The 24,631-nt window shown below is 44.3% G+C and overlaps 2 protein-coding genes across 3 annotated transcripts; one reads left to right on the forward strand and one right to left on the reverse strand.

Annotated features, from left to right (window-relative positions):
• The first annotated feature begins 3,301 nt into the window (after positions 1–3,301).
• On the forward strand, positions 3,302–4,834 carry LOC115136173 (gastrotropin-like). Its single transcript, XM_029671701.2, has 4 exons — positions 3,302–3,451; positions 3,711–3,886; positions 4,518–4,607; positions 4,710–4,834. The coding sequence occupies exons 1-4, from the start codon at positions 3,385–3,387 to the stop codon at positions 4,758–4,760; spliced, it is 384 nt and encodes a 127-aa protein (XP_029527561.1). The 5' UTR covers positions 3,302–3,384; the 3' UTR covers positions 4,761–4,834.
• Positions 4,835–9,795: 4,961 nt separating this feature from the next.
• Positions 9,796–19,524, reverse strand: LOC115136155 (cyclin-J-like). 2 transcript variants are annotated; one of them, XM_029671665.2, is made up of 6 exons: positions 19,236–19,524; positions 18,485–18,586; positions 13,362–13,572; positions 11,568–11,867; positions 11,274–11,433; positions 9,796–10,968 (listed from the first exon to the last, which is right to left on the reverse strand). In XM_029671665.2, the coding sequence occupies exons 2-6, from the start codon at positions 18,551–18,553 to the stop codon at positions 10,482–10,484; spliced, it is 1,227 nt and encodes a 408-aa protein (XP_029527525.1). In that variant the 5' UTR covers positions 18,554–18,586; positions 19,236–19,524; the 3' UTR covers positions 9,796–10,481. The 2 variants fall into 2 exon arrangements, with proteins under 2 accessions (XP_029527525.1, XP_029527526.1); XM_029671666.2 differs by lacking the exon at positions 19,236–19,524 and adding an exon at positions 19,076–19,179.
• Between the last annotated feature and the right edge of the window lie 5,107 nt (positions 19,525–24,631).

Consider the following 24,631-nt stretch of genomic DNA (forward strand, 5'->3'; position numbering starts at 1 on the left):
GACCTTTGACTTTGGTTCAATACTGCCCCAGTATCTGCGTTATAGAGATGTCTAACACCCAGGAAGCTCCGATTCAAACTCCCAATAGACAGCTTTGCAAGAGTTTTAATGTCAAATATGGAGTTTCGTTGAGCAACTAACTTAATTTACTCCGGTATGTACTTCTAAAACAGTGTATTTGGCTCCTGAGTGGCATAGCGGTCTAAGTCACTGCATCTCAGTGCTAGAGGCGTCACTACAGACTCTGGTTCGATTCCAGGCTGTATCACAACCAGCCGTGATTGGGAGTCCCATAGGGAGGCGCACAATTGGCCCAGCGTCGTTAGGGTTTTTGCCGGAGTAGGCCGTCATTGTAAACAATAATTGGTTCTTAACTGACTTGCCTAGTTAAATGAAGGTTACATAAATAAAACATGTAGCTGTTGTAGCCTTCCTGTATTGGCAGTAATGAGTGATCCATTGGTGGTGCCGAATAGGCACATTTTCTGTTGCTTGTAAATTCCTATTTTGTTTTGGAAGTTCATACTGTAATGACCCTGGGTCGTTACAATACATTACAGGCTTAAATGAAGATAGATGCTCAGCGAAACTCTATATTTGATGAGTAAAAAAACGTATTTTGAAATGAGGATGCTCGGAGAGATGTCTAATGGGAGTTTGAATCGTAACTTCCTGGGTGTTTAGATGGCATCTCTACTGGGGCAGTTCTATCCCTCCCTTCAAAAAAATACATTCACAGCAACACTCCATGCATTGCGTTTAACATGTCACTGAAAATTCACCAGGAAAGGGACTCCTAGTAAAAAACTGAGAGCAAACACAATATACAGTCAAATGTCTGCAATGACTTTGAGCAGTCTCCAATTACTGTTCAAACTACAACAAATGGCACAATCAATGGCTCAAGTCCTCGGTGGAGCCTCAGTTTCAGGATTACTGGCTCAAGTCCTCGGTGGAGCCTCAGGAGCTTCAGGATTACTGGCTCAAGTCCTCGGTGGAGCCTCAGCTTCAGGATTACTGGGTGGTGCAAAGGTTTTCAAGGTCCTAGGCCATAATTGCACATTTGTATTTTATTCTCTTATTTTCTCACATTGTTTGTATGTCTCTATAGAATCCCCATTTACCAGAAGGTCTAACTGTATGCTACAGTTTCTAAGTTTCTGAAAACAGGATCCCCCCAAAAAATGAGGGGTCATATCAGCTCTACCATTTATGTCATCTACATAAAAAGTGTTTGAATGGATCAATTGTAGAAATACAATGCAAACTACTGTATATCCCTCTTCTGTGGTATTCAATGGATACAGGATTTTAGTTTTTTTTTTATAGCAGCTCTGGCTGTTGATCAAACTGATAGTGTTTGGTCAACAGTGTTCCCTCGGAAAAGCACTGTGAAAACATCTCAGCAGGAAATACCATTGGGGTGGATGGGAGATAAATTATTTGACTAGGCAGCTGTACTACATTTTGAGTTGAGGAAATGTGGACATATTCAAATAGTTTATTAGTACTTTGCAAAGAAATCAGACAGATACAATCACGCCACAGATACTACATGCTATAAGGTTTGAGAGCACAAATGTGCCATACTCCTGGCTGAAAGACCTTGCAGATTGCATACTATGGAATATGAGAATATAGGCCATATTTTATGGACAAAGACATGAGTCAGTTGTGTGAATTACAGATGATCAATAAGAGAGAGCACCTACTTACAAAGATTCATTCTGATTTGTATGACATTTCTCATTTTATTTAACTAGGCAAGTCAGTTAAGAACACATTCTTATTTTACAATGACAGACTACCCCGGCCAAACCCTCCCCTAACGACACTGGGCCACCCTATGGGACTCCTAATACACAGCCGGTTGTGATACAGTTCAAGATTTAACCAGGGTGTGTAGTGACACCTCTAGCACTGAGATGCAGTGCCTTAGACCGCTGCGCCACTCGGAAGTCATTGGTAAGTTGTACTTTGAATTAGTATGGTGCACTATAAAAGTTGATGTTTCACTGTGTTTTACGTTCTTCAAACTGATTCGACCTTGAGAGGGGAATAAAATGATTTGGCTCAGCGCTGAAGGACACTGTTGAGCATACAATCATGAAAGAGGTTTATGTTTCTCATGGCATAGTACAACGACTCAAGTGATGAAATCAAAGGTGACACAGTTTAAGTCAATGAGTAACTGATACCCGAATAGACTTAGGGATGACTTCGTCTCACTGTTGTAAGCATTTCAAATGAGCATTTAAAAAATATATATATATTAGATCATAAATCCAGGAATGATCCAAAAACAAGGGCAGAAAGCAACAATCTTGTAGCTTTGCATTTTGAAAAGGCACATACACCAGTAGAGATTATATGATGAGCAATGGGTTTTACCCCTGTCACTTAAGGGTCAAATGGCCTGGAGTATGTGTTTCTTCCTCAAAAATACCTTTAGAATTCTGAAACACACTGTGTGTGTGTGTGTGTGTGAGAAGACATACTTACTCTGAGTAGCATCTGAGTAGTGGAACACTGAATTACATTGGTGTGTGCATTTTTTTGGAAAAGGTCTGAGGTTAGGTGTGCTTTCCCATGTGCTTCAACTCACTGTCCACCAGGAGATCATCCCTGGTGTTGTGGCTGTTGATCTAAAGAGCTTACTGTCCTTACACGAGCTGACCTTGTGTACTGCCAAGTCCCAGATCTAGACTCATCACAGCTTTGCAGGCCCTTTTTGTTGTTGTCAAGAGTGTAAAATGCACAGTACACCTCTGTGGCTGTCCATAGGGGGTCACAACAACACTCCCGGTGACAGAGGAGAACTAAACAGGCAAGACAAAATGGTGGTTGATTCAGAGAGCCCGTTTCTATGTAAGGCAGCCTTAGGGGCCTAGACTGAAGCAGTCGGTAAACGCTCAATGTGATTCATCCTTTACTAACAAATTAAAAAATGACTTGTACGGTACAATCTTGTCCACTTTTTTGAGGGATTTTGGACCTCTATGCTGCCATTTGATGTAGTATTGAAATATGGTTCAAAGTGAAAACTATTCAGTCGGGTTCCCGTCTGGTTGTGTTGTTTAAGGGCTTAACATTCAGTGCAGTGGGTATTTCACCATAGGCTACTATACTATGTGGAAAGGTGAGTGACCCCATGGTCACCAGCTCTCTGATGACTCGCCATATTACCCAGACGACACCATAAATGTTTATGGTGTAGTTATGGTAGTGCTGTACCAAAAAGTGTCATGAGAGATGGGTGGAGATGGTGACTGTGTGTGTATTTAAAGAGGGACAGGTTGTCACTCGGTACCTTATGCTTCCCTGCCTGCCTTGGAATTGATTTTTCGCTCACCTCTCGCTCAACCCATCAACTCTCCGTACACCATGGCCTTCGCTGGAAAGTGGGAAACTGAGACCCAGGAGGGATACGAAGAATTCTGCAAGCTCGTTGGTGAGGCATTTACTCAAGCTTACTAGCCTAGAGCCTATAAAAAAAACCAGTTTGTTTTGACATCTTGAATGAACTTGGATTATGTAATGTATTGAAAGGGATTTATTCACATTCATTGGTGATTAGCAGAGTGTCAGTGTGGAAAAATGACAGTGCTCAATCTGTACTCACACATATGATAGTATGTGATTCAAAACACACATGATTCAAAATAGCCTCATTACCAAGTCTAACTATATATGTATTTTTGTAATCCAAGGCATCCCTGATGACATCATTGAGAAGGGTCGCGACTACAAACTCATCACTGAGGTGGTGCAGAACGGCAATGAGTTCTCATGGTCCCAGCTCTATCCCACAAACAAGAGCGTCACCAACAAGTTTGTGATTGACCAGGAATGTGACATGGAGACTATCGGGGGGAAAAAGTTCAAGGTAAACATCTCTAGATCAGAAATTAGGGAGTTTTGTGCCCGTTGTGTAAGCTGTAGTATTTCCGACTCAAGTCTCATATAGTCACTATAGTCAGTAGTCCGGGTCCATAGCTGTAGAGATAGATGACATTCGGACAAGAGAGACAGTTATAATGTGTATATTGACATTCAAATTCACATGAAATCTGGAGTTTGTCTAATGTTTTGGAGGGTTTGAATAGCAAAGCGAAGATCAGGTAGCCTAGCAGTTAAGCGCTTTTTGACAGTAACTGAAAGGTTGCTGGTTTGACTACCTGAGCTGACGAGGTGAAAAAATATGTTGATGTGCTCTTGAGCAAGGCACTTAACCCTAATTGCTTCTGTGAGTTACTCTGGATAAGAGCATCTGCTAAACGTCAAAATAAATCTATGTCTAGGGGAACTTGGATGCATGTATTATATCAAATCAAATGTATTTATATAGCCCTTCGTACATCAGCTGATATCTGCTGTACAGAAACCCAGCCTAAAACCCCAAACAGCAAGCAATGCAGGTGTAGAAGCACAACATGATCTATGACATCTAGATCAAACAAACTGAGGTTGTTTGTTGAATAAATGACAGTATGAATAAAAAAGCATTTTTGTGTCAGGCCACTGTTACAATGGAGGGGGGCAAGCTGAGCACGAAATTCCCCAAATACCACCACACATCTGAAATCAGCGGAGGAAAACTGATTGAGGTAAAAGTGTCACTTTGGCAGAAGATGGTGTATATTAGGAGAGATGATAAATAAGTTTGGCCAGTTCCAAATGGTGTTTAACGTCTTTTCTCCCATGTTTAGACCTCTACAGTGGGCTCGGTCGTGTTGAAAAGAACCAGCAAGAAGATCTAAAGATATTGTTACGGTGTTATTAACAACAACTCTAATTGAATAATGAGTCAATAAACGGAGACTGCACTGGCCAACGTGTTGCCTTTGTCTTAATGTCTTTCTTACGCTTGATGACATTTGCCATGTATATCGGGCAAGGGGGAAAACCTCAGTCTTGCCAAATGTCACTACGTTTATCCTGGGACAACCACTGGGGGGGCAATCTATCTTTAAACACAATACAAAATATACAGTAGTAGTAACTTCAGACTATTTGAAAGGTTGAAATAAGTCTTTATCAAGATTCGCTAGAAATGTTCAAACTCTTTAACATCAAGAATAAACAGTGTGTAGAACAGAATGTGGAAACGAGTTTGATTCTCATTCCACTATGACAGATGTACATTGTTGAGTTTTAGTATTAAACATTAACAAGCAATCGATAGGTTTGTGCCTCATTCTTATTTAGCCGTTAAGCTCTCTGGGATAGACACAATAAAAGGCTAGTCAGAGAAGAGGATGTCTCGGGTGAGTGAGTGCCCCTTGGTAAGCTGAGGACTATGCTAGCCAACCCCTCCCCCCACCCTGCTTTGTAAACAAAGCTAGCGAGAATGATCCATTACCCAACCCCCCTTGCCCACCCCAGCGTCCCCACTTCAGTACCCCCTACCAAGCTGTCCAAAGAAGGGCGTTACTATAACCTCTCACTCACTTTCCTATCATCAGTGATCAACTGAAATTAGAAGACTCTTATTTTTTATTTTACCTTTATTTAACTAGGCAAGTCAATTAAGAACAAATTGTTATTTTACAACTACTCCGATCCAAAAACTAATCCGGACGATGCTGGGCCAATTGTGCACTGCCTTATGGGACTCCCAATCACTGCTGGTTGTGATACAGCCTGGAATCGAACCAGGGCCTGTAGTAAAGCCTCGAGCACTGAGATGCAGTGCCTTAGACCACTGTGCCACTCGGGATCCCCCAAGCATGGAAACGGTGGTGAATGAATACAGGCCACAAAGGATGATGTTGTAAATTAGAACTTGTTCTCAACTAGCCTACCTGGTTAAATAAAGGTGTTCTCAACTAGCCTACCTGGTTAAATAAAGGTGTTCTCAACTAGCCTACCTGGTTAAATAAAGGTGTTCTCAACTAGCCTACCTGGTTAAATAAAGGTGTTCTCAACTAGCCTACCTGGTTAAATAAAGGTGTTCTCAACTAGCCTACCTGGTTAAATAAAGGTGTTCTCAACTAGCCTACCTGGTTAAATAAAGGTGTTCTCAACTAGCCTACCTGGTTAAATAAAGGTGTTCTCAACTAGCCTACCTGGTTAAATAAAGGTGAAATAAAAATAAATAAATAAAAACCTCTCAGAAAGGCTCTGAAAATTACCAGGGAAAAACAGCTGCCTTTATCGTATATCGGTCTTTCGTCGTACAACCGACAGGCAAAGTCTATGCATTGTTCCTGAATTTAATTCCTGTTGGGGTTCAACCAAAACTCCACTAAAAAGACCCTTGAACTGACTATCTCTATACACAGGACATCCTGTGCATTGCTTCTACTTCCTCATTGTGTCTTTCTGTTGTGGTTTGTATCTCAACATGTTTTCATAATTCTTCATCTGCAATGCTTCTTCACACATACAGTTTCTTCTTTACCCTTAATCAAATTGGTCTTTTCATTGCGAGACACAAATCCCTGTTACGCCAACAGTATCGATAGTCTCCAGTGTCTTGACTTCATTTGTTTAGTGGCAAAGGGAGGGTAAACATGAGGGATAGGAGTCTCCTCCATTGTCTTGAGGTCTGTAGAGGACGGGAGGGAGCGTCAGGAGAGACCGGGGTGAGGTTACTGATCTAGAGGGTGGAGCTAATTGGTAGAACCCCCTCCTCTCACCCCCATGGAGGACCTTTTCATGTGCAATGACTTGAGACATTCATATTAAACTATTCCCCTTGGGGTATGCTAATCGACTTCAGAGAGGCTTGCGATACCTCTAGCTACTGATATTCTCCACAAAGACCAAAAACAAAGGGTGGAGGAACGATACCGCCAGACTGGATTTATTTTGGGGTTTTATTTGCACCTCATTTGACAGAGTAAACACTGTTTTTTGATTCCCTTCCCCAATGTGCTTCTCCGGCACATAGCTGTAATCATTGCAGCATCGAAGTAGATGTAGTCGGGCCACTTGGATTTCAAGTGTTGAGGCTACGAGGTGGTTGCAATGTACAACCTTTTCATTTAAAGGTAAAGAAATCCACTGTCTTCAAGCAGTTAAAAACACAAGTACTAATAAACATTAACGAAAAATAAAATAACCTTTAAAACATTAGATGGCGGTGTGATTGAAAGTAGTCTTATCTCAAATGACCGTTAGGCTACAGATCACACAAGATACAGTACATTGGTCTTTGATGGTGCATTGAACTCATCTATTCTAACAAAACACAGTTAAAAAAAAAAACACGAGATAAAAATGTACGGTACATCAAATATAAATGTACAAACATTTGGTCTAATGATAAAACAAGGGCTGCACTATATATTGAGGTAGGACAAAGTTAAGGTACGCAGAAGAATGGTTTTGTTATCCGAGACCCACTAAACTAGAGGCCTGTGGGTCCTTCGTGCCATTTGTCAACAGTAGTGGAAGCAGACAGACATTATGGTCAGGATGTGATCAGTGGAAAATATTTAATACTCTATAAAAACAAAAACGGCTCACCCCATCAAGCCTGGGACACGGACACTGGACCCACGTGTCCTTGGCTAAATGGTAACAGCATGTCTGGCCTGCCTGGACTTAGACGTCACTAAATGACAGCGTCATGACTCACCATACAAACGTCGCGTTCACATGCTAGTCGGGATTAGGAAACTCTGACATTTCCCACTTGCTAACTGGTTGTAGTTATACACGTGCAGAAATGTCAAGAGTTCCCTAATTCCGACTAGCATGTGAACGCGGCAATATTCCATGTAAGCATCAAAGAAAAAAAGTCAAACATTGTTATTTTTTTAACTTCTGTTCTTCAATTGTCGGAGATATTCCTACTGACATTCAATGGGTCGTATCCAAGGTAACCAATAATCACAAAACATCTTATGGTCAACTATATTTTTACTCATTTGATAGAATCTCGTGTTTGGTGGCACTCCATCCATCTGACCCAGCAAGGTGAATTTTACAGCAGGGTTGTTGTAATGACACGACAACCCTGGAGAGTGACCGAGGTAGGACATCAGTAGTTGTAATGACACGACAACCCTGGAGAGTGACCGAGGTAGGACATCAGTAGTTGTATGTGCTAATCAAAGTTTATTGGTCACATTCACACAGATTTGTAGATGTTATCGTGGGTGCAGCGTGATGCTCGTGTTTCTATCTCCAACAGAGCAGTAATACAGAACATAGATGATGGATGCTACAAGATATCCCGTGCAGCGTGATGCTCGTGTTTCTATCTCCAACAGAGCAGTAATACAGAACATAGATGATGGATGCTACAAGATATCCCGTGCAGCGTGATGCTCGTGTTTCTATCTCCAACAGAGCAGTAATACAGAACATAGATGATGGATGCTACAAGATATCCCGTGCAGCGTGATGCTCGTGTTTCTATCTCCAACAGAGCAGTAATACAGAACATAGATGATGGATGCTACAAGATATCCCGTGCAGCGTGATGCTCGTGTTTCTATCTCCAACAGAGCAGTAATACGGAACATAGATGATGGATGCTACAAGATATCCCGTGCAGCGTGATGCTCGTGTTTCTATCTCCAACAGAGCAGTAATACGGAACATAGATGATGGATGCTACAAGATATCCCGTGCAGCGTGATGCTCATGTTTCTATCTCCAACAGAGCAGTAATACGGAACATATATGATGGATGCTACAAGATATCCCGTGCAGCGTGATGCTCGTGTTTCTATCTCCAACAGAGCAGTAATACGGAACATAGATGATGGATGCTACAAGATATCCCGTGCAGCGTGATGCTCGTGTTTCTATCTCCAACAGAGCAGTAATACAGAACATAGATGATGGATGCTACAAGATATCCCGTGCAGCGTGATGCTCGTGTTTCTATCTCCAACAGAGCAGTAATACAGAACATAGATGATGGATGCTACAAGATATCCCGTGCAGCGTGATGCTCGTGTTTCTATCTCCAACAGAGCAGTAATACGGAACATAGATGATGGATGCTACAAGATATCCCGTGCAGCGTGATGCTCGTGTTTCTATCTCCAACAGAGCAGTAATACGGAACATAGATGATGGATGCTACAAGATATCCCGTGCAGCGTGATGCTCGTGTTTCTATCTCCAACAGAGCAGTAATACAGAACATAGATGATGGATGCTACAAGATATCCTGTGCAGCAACATTTTCATGGCTTCATTAACTGCTCAAGGTGTTTGTGACAATGAGAGCAGCAGAAGCCGTTCCAGAGAGGGCTGTGTGCCTGGCATGGGTTTCAGTCAAAGACACACATATTAAATGGTACCAGTCAGGAGAATTTACATGACAAGCGTGGCTCCGCCCCCCCCGGAGACTAGCTAGTAAAGTATCACTTCCTCCCCTGTGGTTTGATTTGCTGAGAGGACAGATGTGTCTGTTCCTCTGGACACCATGGCTCCATGCCTGCAGTGGCACCAGAACAGCAAAACAAGACGGAGTCTTCTCCCGAGTTGTACAGCGGTCTAAGGCACTGCATTTCAGTGCAAGAGGCATCACTACAGTCCCTGGTTTGAATCCAGGCTGTATCACATCCGGCCGTGATTGGGAGTCCCATAGGGCGGCGCACAATTGGCCCAGCTTCGTCCGGGGGTAGGCCGTCATTGTAAATAAGAATTTGTTCTTAACTGACTTGCCTAATTAAATAAAAGGTTAAATAAAAAAATAAAACACCAGCCAAGGCCAAAGAATAGATCAGAAATATCAGTGAGACATCTCTCCTACAACACACACGTCTTTAACCAGTAGAAGTTAAACATAAAAAAATTAATTAATTGACACAGCTGTGTCAACCCCCCAAGTAATCCGTCAAGCACCCTGATATATGGTATTGTTCATGTAAACCAGTGGTCCTCCAACCTCTCCTCAGGGACCCCCAGCCGTTCCAGGTATTTGATTTATTCTAGAGCTGACACCTGATTCAACTTGTCAACTTATCCTCAAGCTCTTGAATAGGTAAATCAGGTGAGCTAGTTCAGAGCTACAACAAAATAGTGAAATGTCTGGCGGTCCCTGAGGAGAGGTTTGAGAACCACGGATGTAAACAATACCAAAGACAGACCACTTGCATGATCATAAAGCCATCGTTTTGTTTAAGGCAGCAAGAAAGATACTAGTATAAAAAACCAGATGTCCCACATTGAGAGAAATGGTGTGGAAGCAGGGGCTCCACACAACCACTGTTGATATCAGAATCACAGTGGTCAAACCAGCCTCACAGTCTCTCAGTATAGATCAAGCAGTCGTGTGAAATGAACAGAACATACTGTATGTAAACACCTCATCACAAATATTGTGTCACTTCAAATAGTTAGGACCTTTGTTAAGTCAATACCGCAGCAATATCTGCGTTGACATTGCTTCTTCCTTTTGGTTTCCTTCGTCCTTGTTGGATGAGGTCAGGACAGGTGGAGGAGGACAGGGAGGCAGGACAGGTGGAGGACACTGACTGACCCAGGTTCAGTTCATCCTCCCTCTCCTGGCGTCACCTGTCGAAGCAGCCTGCTGTGAAGGCGTGATGGGAGCCCAGGTAGCCTCCCCCGTAGGACAGGCCGAGACAGTGACGGGGCTCTGCAGCAAGGACCACTTGCATGGAGATGGGTCCCTGGAGGGGCAGGGAGGAGCCCAGTCCTGAGGTCAGGCTGGGGAAAGGGGGGAAGGTTCCCTGAGAAACCAAGCTTGAGAGGAGCCCTGTCTGGTGGGACTGGAGGTAGTCCCGAGACCCAATAGGGCCCAGAGCCTGGGACTCACCTAGCATGTGCATCTGGGAAACGGAAGTGGAGTGCTGGGTGAGGTGCTGCTGGTTGCCGCCTGTCTGGAAGAGCATCTGCTGGGAACCAGAAGAGGGTTGTATCAGGGTGGAGCAGGAGACTGTGGAGGGTGAGGGATGGGCCTGGGGTTGGAGAGGGCTCTTGACAGATGAAGAGTTGGACTTGGATTTGTTGGCCTGTTTCACATCGTTGTCATGGGCACTACAGGGAGGAAAAGAGTGCAAATCATTACTTGGCGACCTTTAGCTGATGGACATAAACATCAATATACAGAGGAAATAACTACGGGTCAATGGTATTGACAGTATGAAAAAGCTGTAGAATATGAACCTTGCATTAACCCACCACAACATGAAGGACAAGTGCATACATGGGAACAACACAACACAAACAGGAAAACTGCTGACTTCAGACCGATGATAAATGAAGTCTAGGCAGATGGCCGTCAGCTTGGTTTGTGGTCAGATGAATGTGGGTGTGCAGCACGTTATGTAAAGCAGTATTACAGCAGCAGCAGCTTTATGCACTGGGTGAGGTGGTCCCAGGAGTATCCGGTGAGCAGGCGGAGGACGGTGGTCCAGCTGGGGGTGATCTGGAGACAGATGCGGGACGCCGCGATGCAAGCTGCCGTCACCTGGGACGGCCGGAAGCCCAGGAAGGCATGGTCTGTGACACACAGACACGGACCATCAGTTACATTTACTCAACAACGGATGGCCCCACTAAAGAGGAAATCTGTCTTGCCCATTAAACCACCCACTGCTGTCACTATGAACTTCCACTCCTAATCTCCTCCTCACCTTGCAGTGAGACTTCCAGGAAGTAGTGTGTGTATTTGTCCATGAAGGCTCTGGTCTTGTTGAGGGAGGAGAGAGGCCAGCCGTTGTGCAGGTCTCCGTCCTGTACAGCAGCATGGAGGTAGTAGTCTATGAAGTGTGCTGGCGTGGGCATACACAGGTTCCAGCCAAACGTCTCTAAGAGAAGCAGCTCCATCTTGACCAGATCCTTCTTGGTCAGTGACAGGTTCAGACTACACATGAAGCCCAGAGAGTTGAGCTGCTCCAGCTTTGGCACACAGTCCTCCTTCTCCTCAAACTTACCTGGATGGGGAAACAGTGTTATTGTGAGTGAAAAATCAAACGCATGTTATGGGTCGTGTGAGAAAATACTGAATGTGCTCAAAAGACTGCTTATAAGATGTATAATTCATAACACACACACCTCCATCTTCCCTTTCACTGGTCACAGCTAAATCCTCATCATGCATATCCCCCTAGAGTCAGATGCTCTAACAATGCAGAAGCCCTGACCTCTGGAGACCAGTCCTGGGCACTCAGGGAGAGGCCCTTTCAACAGATCAATGGAGGGTATGTGTGTTTGAGAAGGGGGCAAATAATTACCCCACTTTTCATTTTTTTAAGTCATTAAATATTCATGCATATATTCACCCCAGCAACATTCACTGAAAAGACCCAACAGTACATATTAACACTTTTCTGTTAGCAAAATCATCCCCGCAGCCCTTCCTCTCTCAGAGAGGTGGAGGGGTAATCATTGTTCCACACCAGAAGGCAGAAACTGCCCTTAACAATGAGACCTCTCAATCTAAAACACAAATGTTGTCAATGTCCACGGCAACCCTGTCCATGGCAACCCTGTCCATGGCAACCCTGTCCACGGCAACCGTTCCGTTAGTCAGGCCTACATCTATTCTCTACAAGACATCTATTCTCTAGAAGTCACCATTGTGATTGTTCTGTTCAACAACTTTAATTACTACGCAGGCCAGGGTTGTGGGTAACGCAGGCCAGGGTTGTGGGTAACGCAGGCCAGGGTTGTGGGTAACGCAGGCCAGGGTTGTGGGTAACGCAGGCCAGGGTTGTGGGTAACGCAGGCCAGGGTTGTGGGTAACGCAGGCCAGGGTTGTGGTTAACGCAGGCCAGGGTTGTGGGTAACGCAGGCCAGGGTTGTGGGTAACGCAGGCCAGGGTTGTGGGTAACGCAGGCCAGGGTTGTGGGTAACGCAGGCCAGGGTTGTGGGTAACGCAGGCCAGGGTTGTGAGTAACGCAGGCCAGGGTTGTGGGTAACGCAGGCCAGGGTTGTGGTTAACGCAGGCCAGGGTTGTGGGTAACGCAGGCCAGGGTTGTGGGTAACGCAGGCCAGGGTTGTGGGTAACGCAGGCCAGGGTTGTAACGCAGGCCAGGGTTGTGGGTAACGCAGGCCAGGGTTGTGGGTAACGCAGGCCAGGGTTGTGGGTAACGCAGGCCAGGGTTGTGGGTAACGCAGGCCAGGGTTGTGGTTAACGCAGGCCAGGGTTGTGGGTAACGCAGGCCAGGGTTGTGTAACCATGCAGTCAACAGGCTTGCTCCACTATCCCCACTTTACTTTTTCACATCAATTATGATTCAAAAACATATATACAGGTGTAGTTGAAAATGCAACTTTCTGTACAAGAACAAACAACATACATCTGTCCTTGTAAAGGAAGGACATTATAAGTGAAGTACTTCAGTCTCTATGAGATGACATGTTCTAGAGGGTCGTCTTACTGCTGCTCTATCTTTACCAGATCGACTGTGTTGCCGTTTGCTTACTGGCTAGGAGGAGACAGGAGAGGGCGATGACGTAGAGCTGGCGGACTGCCACGTCGTAGTGGTCCATAAACAAGTCCAGGAAGTAGACGGCCAGGTGGCGAGCCACTGGGCACAGCTGGTAGCGGTTACTGAGGACAGCCAGCAGGTCAGCAAAGTAACGCCGCATCCTGATCTGAGGAGAGTGGGCCTTGTAGGTAGGCAACTTCAGCTCCTGAGGAGAGGAGACAAGGAGAGGAGACAAGACAAATGAGAGAGAGCTCTCACAGTCTCACGTCAGATTTAGACGTTCGTCCATGTTTCTCAAACGTCAAATTTCAAAGTGTTTAAGGTTAGGCATTAACTCCACATTGTTAAGGTTAAGTTTAGGCATTAAATCTGAACATTTAAAGGCAAAGGTTTGGGATAGGCTTGATATGCTTAAAAACAAAAAAAATATTAAAAAACAACTTTCTTTCGCTGGATTCAAACATACAACCTTTGGAATCAGAAGCAGATGCTTACGCCCAACCATCATCCTTTTCCACAAAGCCCTAGCAAAACCAAAACCTACTGGAAGGTAACAGAGCTCACTGTTGCCCCCTAGTGGCCGGTTTCCACTTCATCTCCAGACGTCCCCAGACACGGACAGACGTCAAATTCTGACTTGTATCACAGGTGACCTTGCCAATGTAAGAGCATGTGCCAAGGCTCCACTTTAAAATGTGAAGAACTGACAAGAAATTGCAACCCATTCTGGACCACGGGCCTAAAAGATAACTCAATATATTATGAATTGGTTTTATATTTTTTGGAACTAAGCGACTTGTTTCTCCCATGCCTTCCAGACCCGTCGCCAGCTATAAAAGCCTACTCTTCACGAAAATTGTTAACATTAATGTTGGAGGGAAAAAAATAACCCACTAACCTTTAAATATGTTATGGTTCATTTGAAAATATGCATCCCACAGACATCCATGTGCACAACGTATCCTATTTCAGACCTGGAAACATTGACATACACATCTCTATTTAATTCTGTGTCTGGCAAGGTCACTGTTGCTAGGCAAAGGCAGACACCGAGGATCCAAATCCAACTCTTCCATACATCTCTCCCATCTATACGTAGCTCATATTCAAGAAGTCTGCTGTGGGAACCAGGGAGTCTCCCATGGTTATGCAAGCCCAGCCAGCCATGTCTCACAGCCATCTGTCTCCCTGGGGGTGAGGGGGCTTGGGCCTGACCCTCTGAACACAGCCTTTTGTAGAGCACGGCTTTAATTTAGGGAACTCTACAGCTGTTTCTTGATCAGCTGAAAGCATGGTCTTGATATTCTGCAACACGCAGATCCAATTGGGTCAACGTTTTCCTGTCTTCTAGGGTTGGGCGTTATTTGGGTAGACGTCTTCTACGATATGCTAATTCAAATAGCATATCGTAGAATATGCTAATTCAGATATCCGATATCAATTGTTTTGCACCATTAATGACTAGATCATTCTAGACTGTGAAATTTGTCATCTTATTTACAATATTATAGTCACATTCTCAATAATCTTAGTATGTAATATTCGTTTTGATATTTCTTAATTTTTATTTTGGGAGATTTGTGTGTATTGGTAGGCATTACTGCACTGTTGGAGCTAGAAACATAAGCATTTCGCTGCACCTGCGATGTTCACGCTACCAATAAAATGCGATTTGTATGCCGAAGAAATAAGGCCTAATTAATACACGTAGACCCATTTTTCAACAAATTGACACATCCTAACTGATACAACTGCATTGTTTTTATTCGTAAAAATAAAATGAAATGTTATTTGTCACATGCGCCGAATACAACCTTAGTGAAATGCTTACTTACAAGCCCTTAACCAACAATGAATGAAAGGGGGATACCTGGTCAGTTGTCCAACTGAATGAAAGGGGGGATACCTGGTCAGTTGTCCAACTGAATGAAAGGGGGGATACCTGGTCAGTTGTCCAACTGAATGAAAGGGGGGATACCTGGTCAGTTGTACAACTGAATGAAAGGGGGGATACCTGGTCAGTTGTCCAACTGACTGAAAGGGGGGATACCTGGTCAGTTGTACAACTGAATGAAAGGGGGGATACCTGGTCAATTGTCCAACTGAATGAAAGGGGGGATACCTAGTCAGTTGTACAACTGAATGAAAGGGGGGATACCTAGTCAGTTGTACAACTGAATGAAAGGGGGGATACCTAGGCAGTTGTCCAACTGAATGAAAGGGGGGATACCTAGTCAGTTATACAACTAAATGTATTCAACTGAAATGTGTCTTCTGTATTTAACCCAACCCCTCTGAATCAGAGAGCTGCGGGGGGCTTTAACCCCTCTGAATCAGAGAGCTGCGGGGGGCTTTAACCCCTCTGAATCAGAGAGCTGCGGGGGGCTTTAACCCCTCTGAATCAGAGAGCTGCGGGGGGCTTTAACCCCTCTGAATCAGAGAGCTGCGGGGGGCTTTAACCCCTCTGAATCAGAGAGCTGCGGGGGGCTTTAACCCCTCTGAATCAGAGAGCTGCGGGGGGCTTTAAGCCCTCTGAATCAGAGAGCTGCGGGGGGCTTTAAGCCCTCTGAATCAGAGAGCTGCGGGGGGCTGCCTTAAATCAATATCCACGCCAAATATCGTCTTGCACTTCACGATATATCGTCAATGTCATATATTACGATATTGGATTTATTGTAATATCGGCACAACCCTATTCTGAAATGCAGTTCAAATTGGGTCAACATTCTCCTGTGCAAGATTGTCAGTATTTAATTTTCCCCCGGGGGCAGTGGGGTGATACGACTTTGAAAGATTCTGAAGGGTTTGATGACATCACACTTACAGGAAACTCTTGTGAAATGGAATGTATTAATGAATTGTTCCTTCAAAATCACTAATATTATTGTTCCACTTTCAATTTCAATTGTTTTACTTCAACCTTGTGAACTGCATTATCGTGAAAATACAATTAACAGTGCAGCAACAAACTAGGCATTCAACCTGGCATCAGCAAACGGTGGCTTTTTACACAGAGAAGCTCTATTAATACATTCAACAGCCTTTGGTGAGCACGGAGGACACAAGTAGAGAGGCCTCCATAGCAACGGTCTGTGGGAAAGAATGGCTTGTGCAATTTATCATACTACTACCCTGGAGATGCATCAAAGCTCTCATGAAAAACCATTCTTGTGAAAAAAAGCACCTGGATTTAGCTCTAATGCAACCATTTGCTAAAATATTTATTCCATGAAGCCTGTCAAATTCTATTTCTGAATAGCTGCTGATAAAAATCAGATCTCGCCAGTAGTTGCCAGCTTGTAAATGGTTTCAAACTAGAACAAGGACGGTGAAAAGCGTAAACATCAAAGCTCTGGAGATTGCATTTCTTCACGATGACCAAGTAATGTCAGCATAAAGTCACACATCACTTCAGCCCCATTATCTGTCGCTGCGCTTCAGCCCCATTATCTGTCGCTGCGCTTCAGCCCCATTATCTGTCGCTGCTCTTCAGCCCCATTATCTGTCGCTGCGCTTCAGCCCCATTATCTGTCGCTGCGCTTCAGCCCCATTATCTGTCGCTGCGCTTCAGCCCCATTATCTGTCGCTGCGCTTCAGCCCCATTATCTCTTCTTCAGCCCCATTATCTGTCGCTGCGCTTCAGCCCCATTATCTGTCGCTGCGCTTCAGCCCCATTATCTGTCGCTGCGCTTCAGCCCCATTATCTGTCGCTGCTCTTCAGCCCCATTATCTGTCGCTGCGCTTCAGCCCCATTATCTGTCGCTGCTCTTCAGCCCCATTATCTGTCGCTGCGCTTCAGCCCCGTTATCTGTCGCTGCGCTTCAGCCCCATTATCTGTCGCTGCTCTTCAGCCCCATTATCTGTCGCTGCTCTTCAGCCCCATTATCTGTCGCTGCGCTTCAGCCCCATTATCTGTCGCTGCGCTTCAGCCCCATTATCTGTCGCTGCGCTTCAGCCCCATTATCTGTCGCTGCGCTTCAGCCCCATTATCTGGCTACTGGGTAACAGGCAGGACAAGAGGAACTTCAGATCGAACCAGGGGCGCAACTTTGGTTTTAGAAGTTGGGGTTGGGGGACATAATTATTTTTAATCCAGTCAGTTAAACACTCCAAACAGCCTACTCGACGTTCGGGAGGCGTCCGCGTGGTCCTAAAGCACACCGTTGCCTCATTTTGTATCACATAAAAAAAATGCAATTTCAGAATGTGGACGTCCCCAGTGAAAGATGCGCCCCTGGATCTAACAATGTCGAGTCTTTGGCAAGAGAGCAATATCCTAAATTAGCATAAAAGCAAACGCTCCACATATAGCCAAAAAGCTTCCACTTAAGCAGCTCCTACAGGAAGTGGGCATGATATACAGCCGTGCCATAAACAGGAGACAAACACAAACAGCCAGACAGAGCCAACAGGCTGAGTAGAGTGGTCAGGTCCTCAGTGCTCTCTAATCCAGTCAACACAGACAATTACAGTCTGCCCTGAATGAACCCCCTCCACCCATTAACCCACTTCACAGATCTTCTCTCAGCTCAGCTGGCTGCATCGGCTCATTTGGACAGCATTTTGCACACAATAGCGCGGCCAATTTGACTAATTACAATTTAAGATGACTGATCGATACATCTCTATTTGAAGCCGTCTTTGTGTTTATTATTGTTCAAAACCATTACGTGTCAATCCCTGATAGGTCGTGGAAATCCTGAACTACAACATATAATGATACCATGGGTCAGATAAACGCATCTCTTGGTCTTATTGAAATACATAAAATGGCTGCGTTTAGACAGTCAGCCCAAATCTGATCTTTTTTTCCCAGATCTGATGTGAAAAGATCTGGGATGCCTGTCTAAACACAGCCAATTGTAGGCAAGGCTGTGATAGAGTTTCTGCTAACCAGACAGGGAAACTACCTCAAGCCTTATGGTTTAGGCCCAAGCTTCAGGAGGGGCATGTGACATTTCACACCTCAGCATCAAAGACAGTAAGTAGTACAGGAATAGATTAACTCACTACTGGCAAATAAAATACACACACGTCATTTTCTGATGGTATTTGTGAAATTCAACTAAGCACCATGTTTTCTGTGGATAAAAACGATCAGAGAATGAGACATTCACCTTTATTCGTAGAGACTGGTGGATGTCTGCAGCGAGTTGGCACGTCCACCACTGCTCCTCCCGCTCCATCTTGTCAGTGGTGAGTTGTGGCCACTGTCCACCCTGAACGAAACGTCAAAACAGTGCGGCAGAAACACATTAGATACCTGTCCGATCTACATTAATTATATCATCAAGGCAAACTTTGGGAAACTGACAGGTTTCACTTGAATTGTTGTATGATTGTATGTGTTATGGTATCCAAATCATTTGGATTTGCAGCAAAATAATGCACTCAAACTGACTAACGTTACTCATATTTTGTTCAGTTGTTTTTATTAAGTAGGGTAGCCAGCCTAGTGTGCCCTACTTGTATGTGCGCACTCATTGATTTCAGATACTATAGCGTATTGCTTACTGTACAACAGTTTTCATTACACTTAGGTAAATTTAAAAAATATGTAAGCTAGCCTACAGCACAGAAATGTAATTTTAAAAAAGCGAGCACCTCACATTCACCATCTGTATTGCATAAGGCATGCTCATGTTCGGATACATTGTTTATATTCGTGCTTATAAATTGTAACTAATCTACCACGCGTGGCAACTCACCTCGCCACACTAGAAAGTTATGGTGACCAATCGGATATTTCTGAGAATTGTTCTACACATGACACCCAAACAGTGCATACCGGAAAGAGGTTGGAATAGTGACAACGTGCAAAGCTAGTCACATGTTGGACTTGTAGGCTAGTATCCACTAAAATGTTACCTTTCAACCTGCTTTTACCACTGCAACACTCCCGAGTCCCGACCCCTTTGTTTCAGACCAGCAGCATTCTGATTAAAATCTTCGCCGACAGTTTCCCTACACCTTTAACAACATTAAAAATAACAGCGAAATAATCAACTCCTAGTCTAATCGTCACAGATCCATGAACTCAAACCCAAAGACTGGTATGTTGAGTTTGAATTCTCTATTTTTTCGACGCCCCTCTTCATTCCCCCCCCTGTGATGTGTTCCCGTCAACTCAATGGAACCTGGTCAGACAACCACACACCCTGTTGGTACCGTGGAGAAAATCTTGAATGGGGGGGGACGGGACGGGGGACGGGGGGGACGGGGGGGGGGACGGGGGGACGGGACAGCATTCAACTAAAATCAACTTCTGGTGGATATTCTATGTAACATCTATATTATAGATGTACATTATTACAGGATTTGAACTACGTGTTTTATATCCTGGGAATATCAGGGCAGGCCTATTTGAAATGACAGCATTAAGGCTATTGAGTTTGACTGATGCATGTTGGTGGTGCAGGTTGTATAGGCCTTCTGGACAAACTCCTAAAATGAATACTTACAAATAATAATCTATAGGCGATATTTTGTGAACTAGAGAAATGATTAAAACCATGTGTCAATTACAATCAGATCCAGCATGTAGAACAATGGCAATGACCACAGTGTGATCCTGATGCCATCTCTCTGTTTGACCAACAGGTGGCACATGAACTCAACTGCTAGATGTTTGCCATGGACATTTGTGTAAAGTACTTAATTAAGTAAAAATCATTTAAAGTACTACTTAAGTCGTTATTTTGGGGTATCTGTACTTTATTTTCCTATATATATTTTTGTATTTTTGTTTACTTCACTTACATTCCTGAAGAAAATAATATATTTTTTACTCCATACATTTTCCCTGACACCCAAAAGTACTTGTTACATTTTGAATGGCTAGCAGGACAGGAAAATGGTCCAATTCATACACTTATCAAGAGAACATCCCTGTTCATCCCTACTGCCTCTGATCTGGCAGACTCACTAAACAGAGAACATCCCTGTTCATCCCTACTGCCTCTGATCTGGCAGACTCACGAAAGAGAACATCCCTGGTCATCCCTACTGCCTCTGATCTGGAGGACTCACTAAACAGAGAACATCCCTGGGCATCCCTACTGCCTCTGATCTGGCAGACTCACTAAACAGAGAACATCCCTGGTCATCCCTACTGCCTCTGATCTGGTGGACTCAATAAAGAGAGAACATCCCTGGTCATCCCTACTGCCTCTGATCTGGTGGACTCAATAAACAGAGAACATCCCTGGTCATCCCTACTGCCTCTGATCTGGTGGACTCACTAAACACAAATGCTTTGTTTGTAAATGATGTCTGAGGTTGGAGTGTGCCACTGGCTCTCGTAAATAAAAAAACAAGAAAATGTTGCCGTCTGGTTTGCTTAATATAGGCAATTTGAAATGATTCTCTTAAGTATATTTTAGCAATTACATTTACTTTTGATACTTAAGTATATTTAAAACCAAATAATTTTAGACTTTTACTCAAGTAGTATTTTACTGGGTGACCTTTACTTGAGTCATTTTCTACTAAGGGCTCCCGAGTGGGGCAGCGGTCTAAGGCACTGCATCTCAGTGCAAGAGGTGTCACTACAGTCCCTGGTTCGAATCCAGGCTGTATCACATCCCACCGTGATTGGGAGTCCCGTGGGGCGGCGCACAATTGGCCCAGCATCGTCCGGGTTTGGCTGGGATAGGCCGTCATTGTAAATAAGAATTTGTTCATAACTGACTTGCCTAGTTAGATAAACAAATAAATAAATACTAAGGTATCTTTACTTTTACTCAAGTATGACAATTGGGTACTCTTTCCACCACTGGCCATGTATCCATTTTTGTCAGCCTGGAAGCATAGAGAATGATAGAGGACTCCAGTGTCCGAAAGGTCTTATTAGCATGTGCAGTGCCGTTGAGGGCTTCCACCATTTTAATGTAGTCCAACTTCATTGGCTGATCCTTCCTGGTGACCCTGTGGGAGTCATGTCCAACCGAGTCATCAGGAGGGATCAGTCATTTGTGAATAAGAAAATTGAATACTTTAAAATGGACTCCAATTATATTTTCAAAATCTCCCTGACCCAGTCTGTAATGCCTACATGTTTCAAGCAAATGACCATAGTCATTGTGCCCAAGAACGCCAAGGTAACCTGTTTAAATGAATATCGCCCCGTAGCATTCACATCTGTAGCCATGAAATGCTTTGAAAGGCTGGTCATGTTCTCACATCAACACCATCATCCCAGACACCCTGGACCCACTCCAATTTGCATACCGCCCCAACAGATGACGCAATCTCTATTGCACTCAGTGCCCGTTCCCACCTAGACAAAAGGAACACCTATGTAAGCATACTGGTCATCGACTACAGCTCAGCGTTCTACACCATAGTGCCCTTCATGTTCATCACTAACCTAAGGACCCTGGGACCGAACACCTCCCTCTGCAACTGGATCCTGGACTTCCTGAATGCCCGCGCCCAGGTGATGAGGGTAGGTAATAACACATTCGTCACTCTGAACATCAACACGGGGGCCCCTCAGGGGTGCATGCTCAGTCCCCTCCTGTACTCCCTGTTCACCCACGACTGCGTGGCCAAGCACGTCTCCAACACCATCATTAACTTTGCAGACTACACGACGGTGATAGGCCTGATCACAGATGACGATGAAGCAGCCTATAGGGAGGAAATCAGAGACCTGGCAATGTGGTGCCAGAGCAACAACCTCTCCCTCAACGTCAGCAAGACAAAGGAGGTGATCATGGACTACAGGAAACGGAGGGCCGAGCAGTCCACCACATTCATATCGACAGGGATGTAATGGAGGAGGACATCACTAAGGATCTGTCATGGTCCACACACACCAACGCAGTCGTGATGAGGGTACGACAAGGCCTCTTCCCTCTCAGGAGGCTGAAGAGATATGGCACGGGCCTTCAGATCCTCAAAAAGTTCTACAGCTGCACCATAGACAGCATCTTGACTGGCTGCTTCACTGCTTTGTATGGGAACTGCTCGGCATTCGACCGCAAGGGGCTACAGATGGTAGTGCGTAAGGCCCAGTTCATCATTGGGAACAAACTCCCTGCCATCCAGGACCTCTATACCAGAGGAAGGCCCTAAAAATGGCCGACTCCAGTCACCCAAGTCATAGACTGTTATCTCTGCTGCAGCACGGCAAGCGGTACTGATTCACCAAGTCTGGAACCAACTGGACACTGAACAGCTTCCACCCCCCCAAGCCATAAGATTGGTTATATGTGCATATCTACCTCAAATCAAATCAAATCCAAATCAAATGTATTTATATAGCCCTTCGTACATCAGCTGATATCTCAAAGTGCTGTACAGAAACCCAGCCTAAAACCCCAAACAGCAAGCAATGCAGGTGTAGAAGCACGAAGCACCTCAATTACCTCGTACCCCTGCACATCGACTCAGTACTGGTACCCAGTGTATGTAGTCAGGTTATCATTACTCAGTACTGGTACCCAGTGTATGTAGTCAGGTTATCATTACTCAGCACTGGTACCCAGTGTATGTAGTCAGGTTATCATTACTCAGTACTGGTACCCAGTGTATGTAGTCAGTTTATCATTACTCAGTACTGGTACCCAGTGTATGTAGTCAGGTTATCATTACTCAGTACTGGTACCCAGTGTATGTAGTCAGGTTATCATTACTCAGTACTGGTACCCAGTGTATGTAGTCAGGTTATCATTACTCAGTACTGGTACCCAGTGTATGTAGTCAGGTTATCATTACTCAGTACTGGTACCCAGTGTATGTAGTCAGGTTATCATTACTCAGTACTGGTACCCAGTGTATGTAGTCAGGTTATCATTACTCAGCACTGGTACTTTTATATTATGTCTCTATATTCTTTCTCTCTACTTTTAGGTCCCGTAAGTAAAGCATTTCACTGTTGTTTACGAACATAACGAAGAAAATTTGATTCGATTTTTTTATTTGATTTGAGTGGCTCTGCCCATGCTGTCACATACGCTATGTACCCATGCTGTCACATACGCTATGTGCCCATGCTGTCACATACACTATGTGCCCATGCTGTCACATACGCTATGTACCCATGCTGTCACATACGCTATGTACCCATGCTGTCACATACACTATGTGTCCATGCTGTCACATACGCTATGTACCCATACTGTCACATACGCTATGTACCCATACTGTCACATACGCTATGTACCCATGCTGTCACATACGCTATGTACCCATGCTGTCACATACGCTATGTACCCATACTGTCACATACGCTATGTACCCATACTGTCACATACGCTATGTACCCATGCTGTCACATACGCTATGTACCCATGCTGTCACATACGCTATGTACCCATACTGTCACATACGCTATGTACCCATGCTGTCACATACGCTATGTACCCATGCTGTCACATACGCTATGTACCCATGCTGTCACATACGCTATGTACCCATACTGTCACATACGCTATGTGCCCATGCTGTCACATACGCTATGTACCCATACTGTCACATACGCTATGTACCCATACTGTCACATACGCTATGTACCCATGCTGTCACATACGCTATGTGCCCATGCTGTCACATACGCTGCATATACTATAAGTTCCCAAGTTCCCCCTCATACCATCACGGTCACCTAATCATCCCCAGCTTACATTTGGCTCTTTCTTCCCCCTCCTCTCCCCTGTAACTATTCCCCAGGTCGTTGCTGTAAATTAGAACGTGTTCTCAGGCAACTTACCTGGTAAAATAACGGAGAAATAAAATAAATAATAATGGCACAGATACAAAGATGAGTCCTCTATCTATCTCTATAGCCTGGACATACTATACACTTGTTTCATGCATAGAGACACTTTCATGCTATTGCTGAGTGAATGGTCACGTGTGTGTTTGTATGTGTGTGTGGGTGGGTGTTTGTTTTCAATGATTGCACAGTTTAATTATGTCTACTGCCATATAAGCCTAAACATTTATGATCTGTAGGGTTTTATGTTTCTTGCACTTTCCATTTGCTCAGGTCAGCATAATTTGATGCAATTTGTTTCTCATTTTATTTGTTTAGAAGAGTCATAGAAAAGAGAGAAAGCATGCAATCTAATAAGGAGCGAAGAAGAGTAATCATATCCTGTGCATCACTACAGTGCCAGACCCCCAAAGTCACCTCAGACAGGGTAGACCCTTACCACAGGAAGGTTGGCGGCAACCCTTAATTGGGAAGAACGGCCTCATGGTAATTACTGGAGTGGAATAGGTGGAACGGTATCGATTACATCAAACGCATGGTTTCC

This window comes from Oncorhynchus nerka, linkage group LG10 (assembly GCF_034236695.1).
Source record: "Oncorhynchus nerka isolate Pitt River linkage group LG10, Oner_Uvic_2.0, whole genome shotgun sequence".
Lineage (NCBI taxonomy): Eukaryota > Metazoa > Chordata > Actinopteri > Salmoniformes > Salmonidae > Oncorhynchus > Oncorhynchus nerka.

What these genes read in the sequence shown, in the direction of transcription:
- LOC115136173 (XM_029671701.2), top strand. Translation starts at nt 3,385, where the DNA reads ATGGCCTTCGCTGGAAAGTGGGAAACTGAGACCCAGGAGGGATACGAA. An exon ending in AGAATTCTGCAAGCTCGTTG is followed by an intron (nt 3,452 to 3,710) that starts GTGAGGCATTTA and finishes TTGTAATCCAAG; the next exon opens with GCATCCCTGATGACATCATT. An exon ending in TCGGGGGGAAAAAGTTCAAG is followed by an intron (nt 3,887 to 4,517) that starts GTAAACATCTCT and finishes TTTTTGTGTCAG; the next exon opens with GCCACTGTTACAATGGAGGG.
- LOC115136155 (XM_029671665.2), bottom strand. Translation starts at nt 18,553, where the DNA reads ATGGAGCGGGAGGAGCAGTGGTGGACGTGCCAACTCGCTGCAGACATC. An exon ending in CTCCTGTCTCCTCCTAGCCA is followed by an intron (nt 11,868 to 13,361) that starts GTAAGCAAACGG and finishes TTCCCCATCCAG; the next exon opens with GTAAGTTTGAGGAGAAGGAG. An exon ending in CCTGGAAGTCTCACTGCAAG is followed by an intron (nt 11,434 to 11,567) that starts GTGAGGAGGAGA and finishes TGTGTGTCACAG; the next exon opens with ACCATGCCTTCCTGGGCTTC.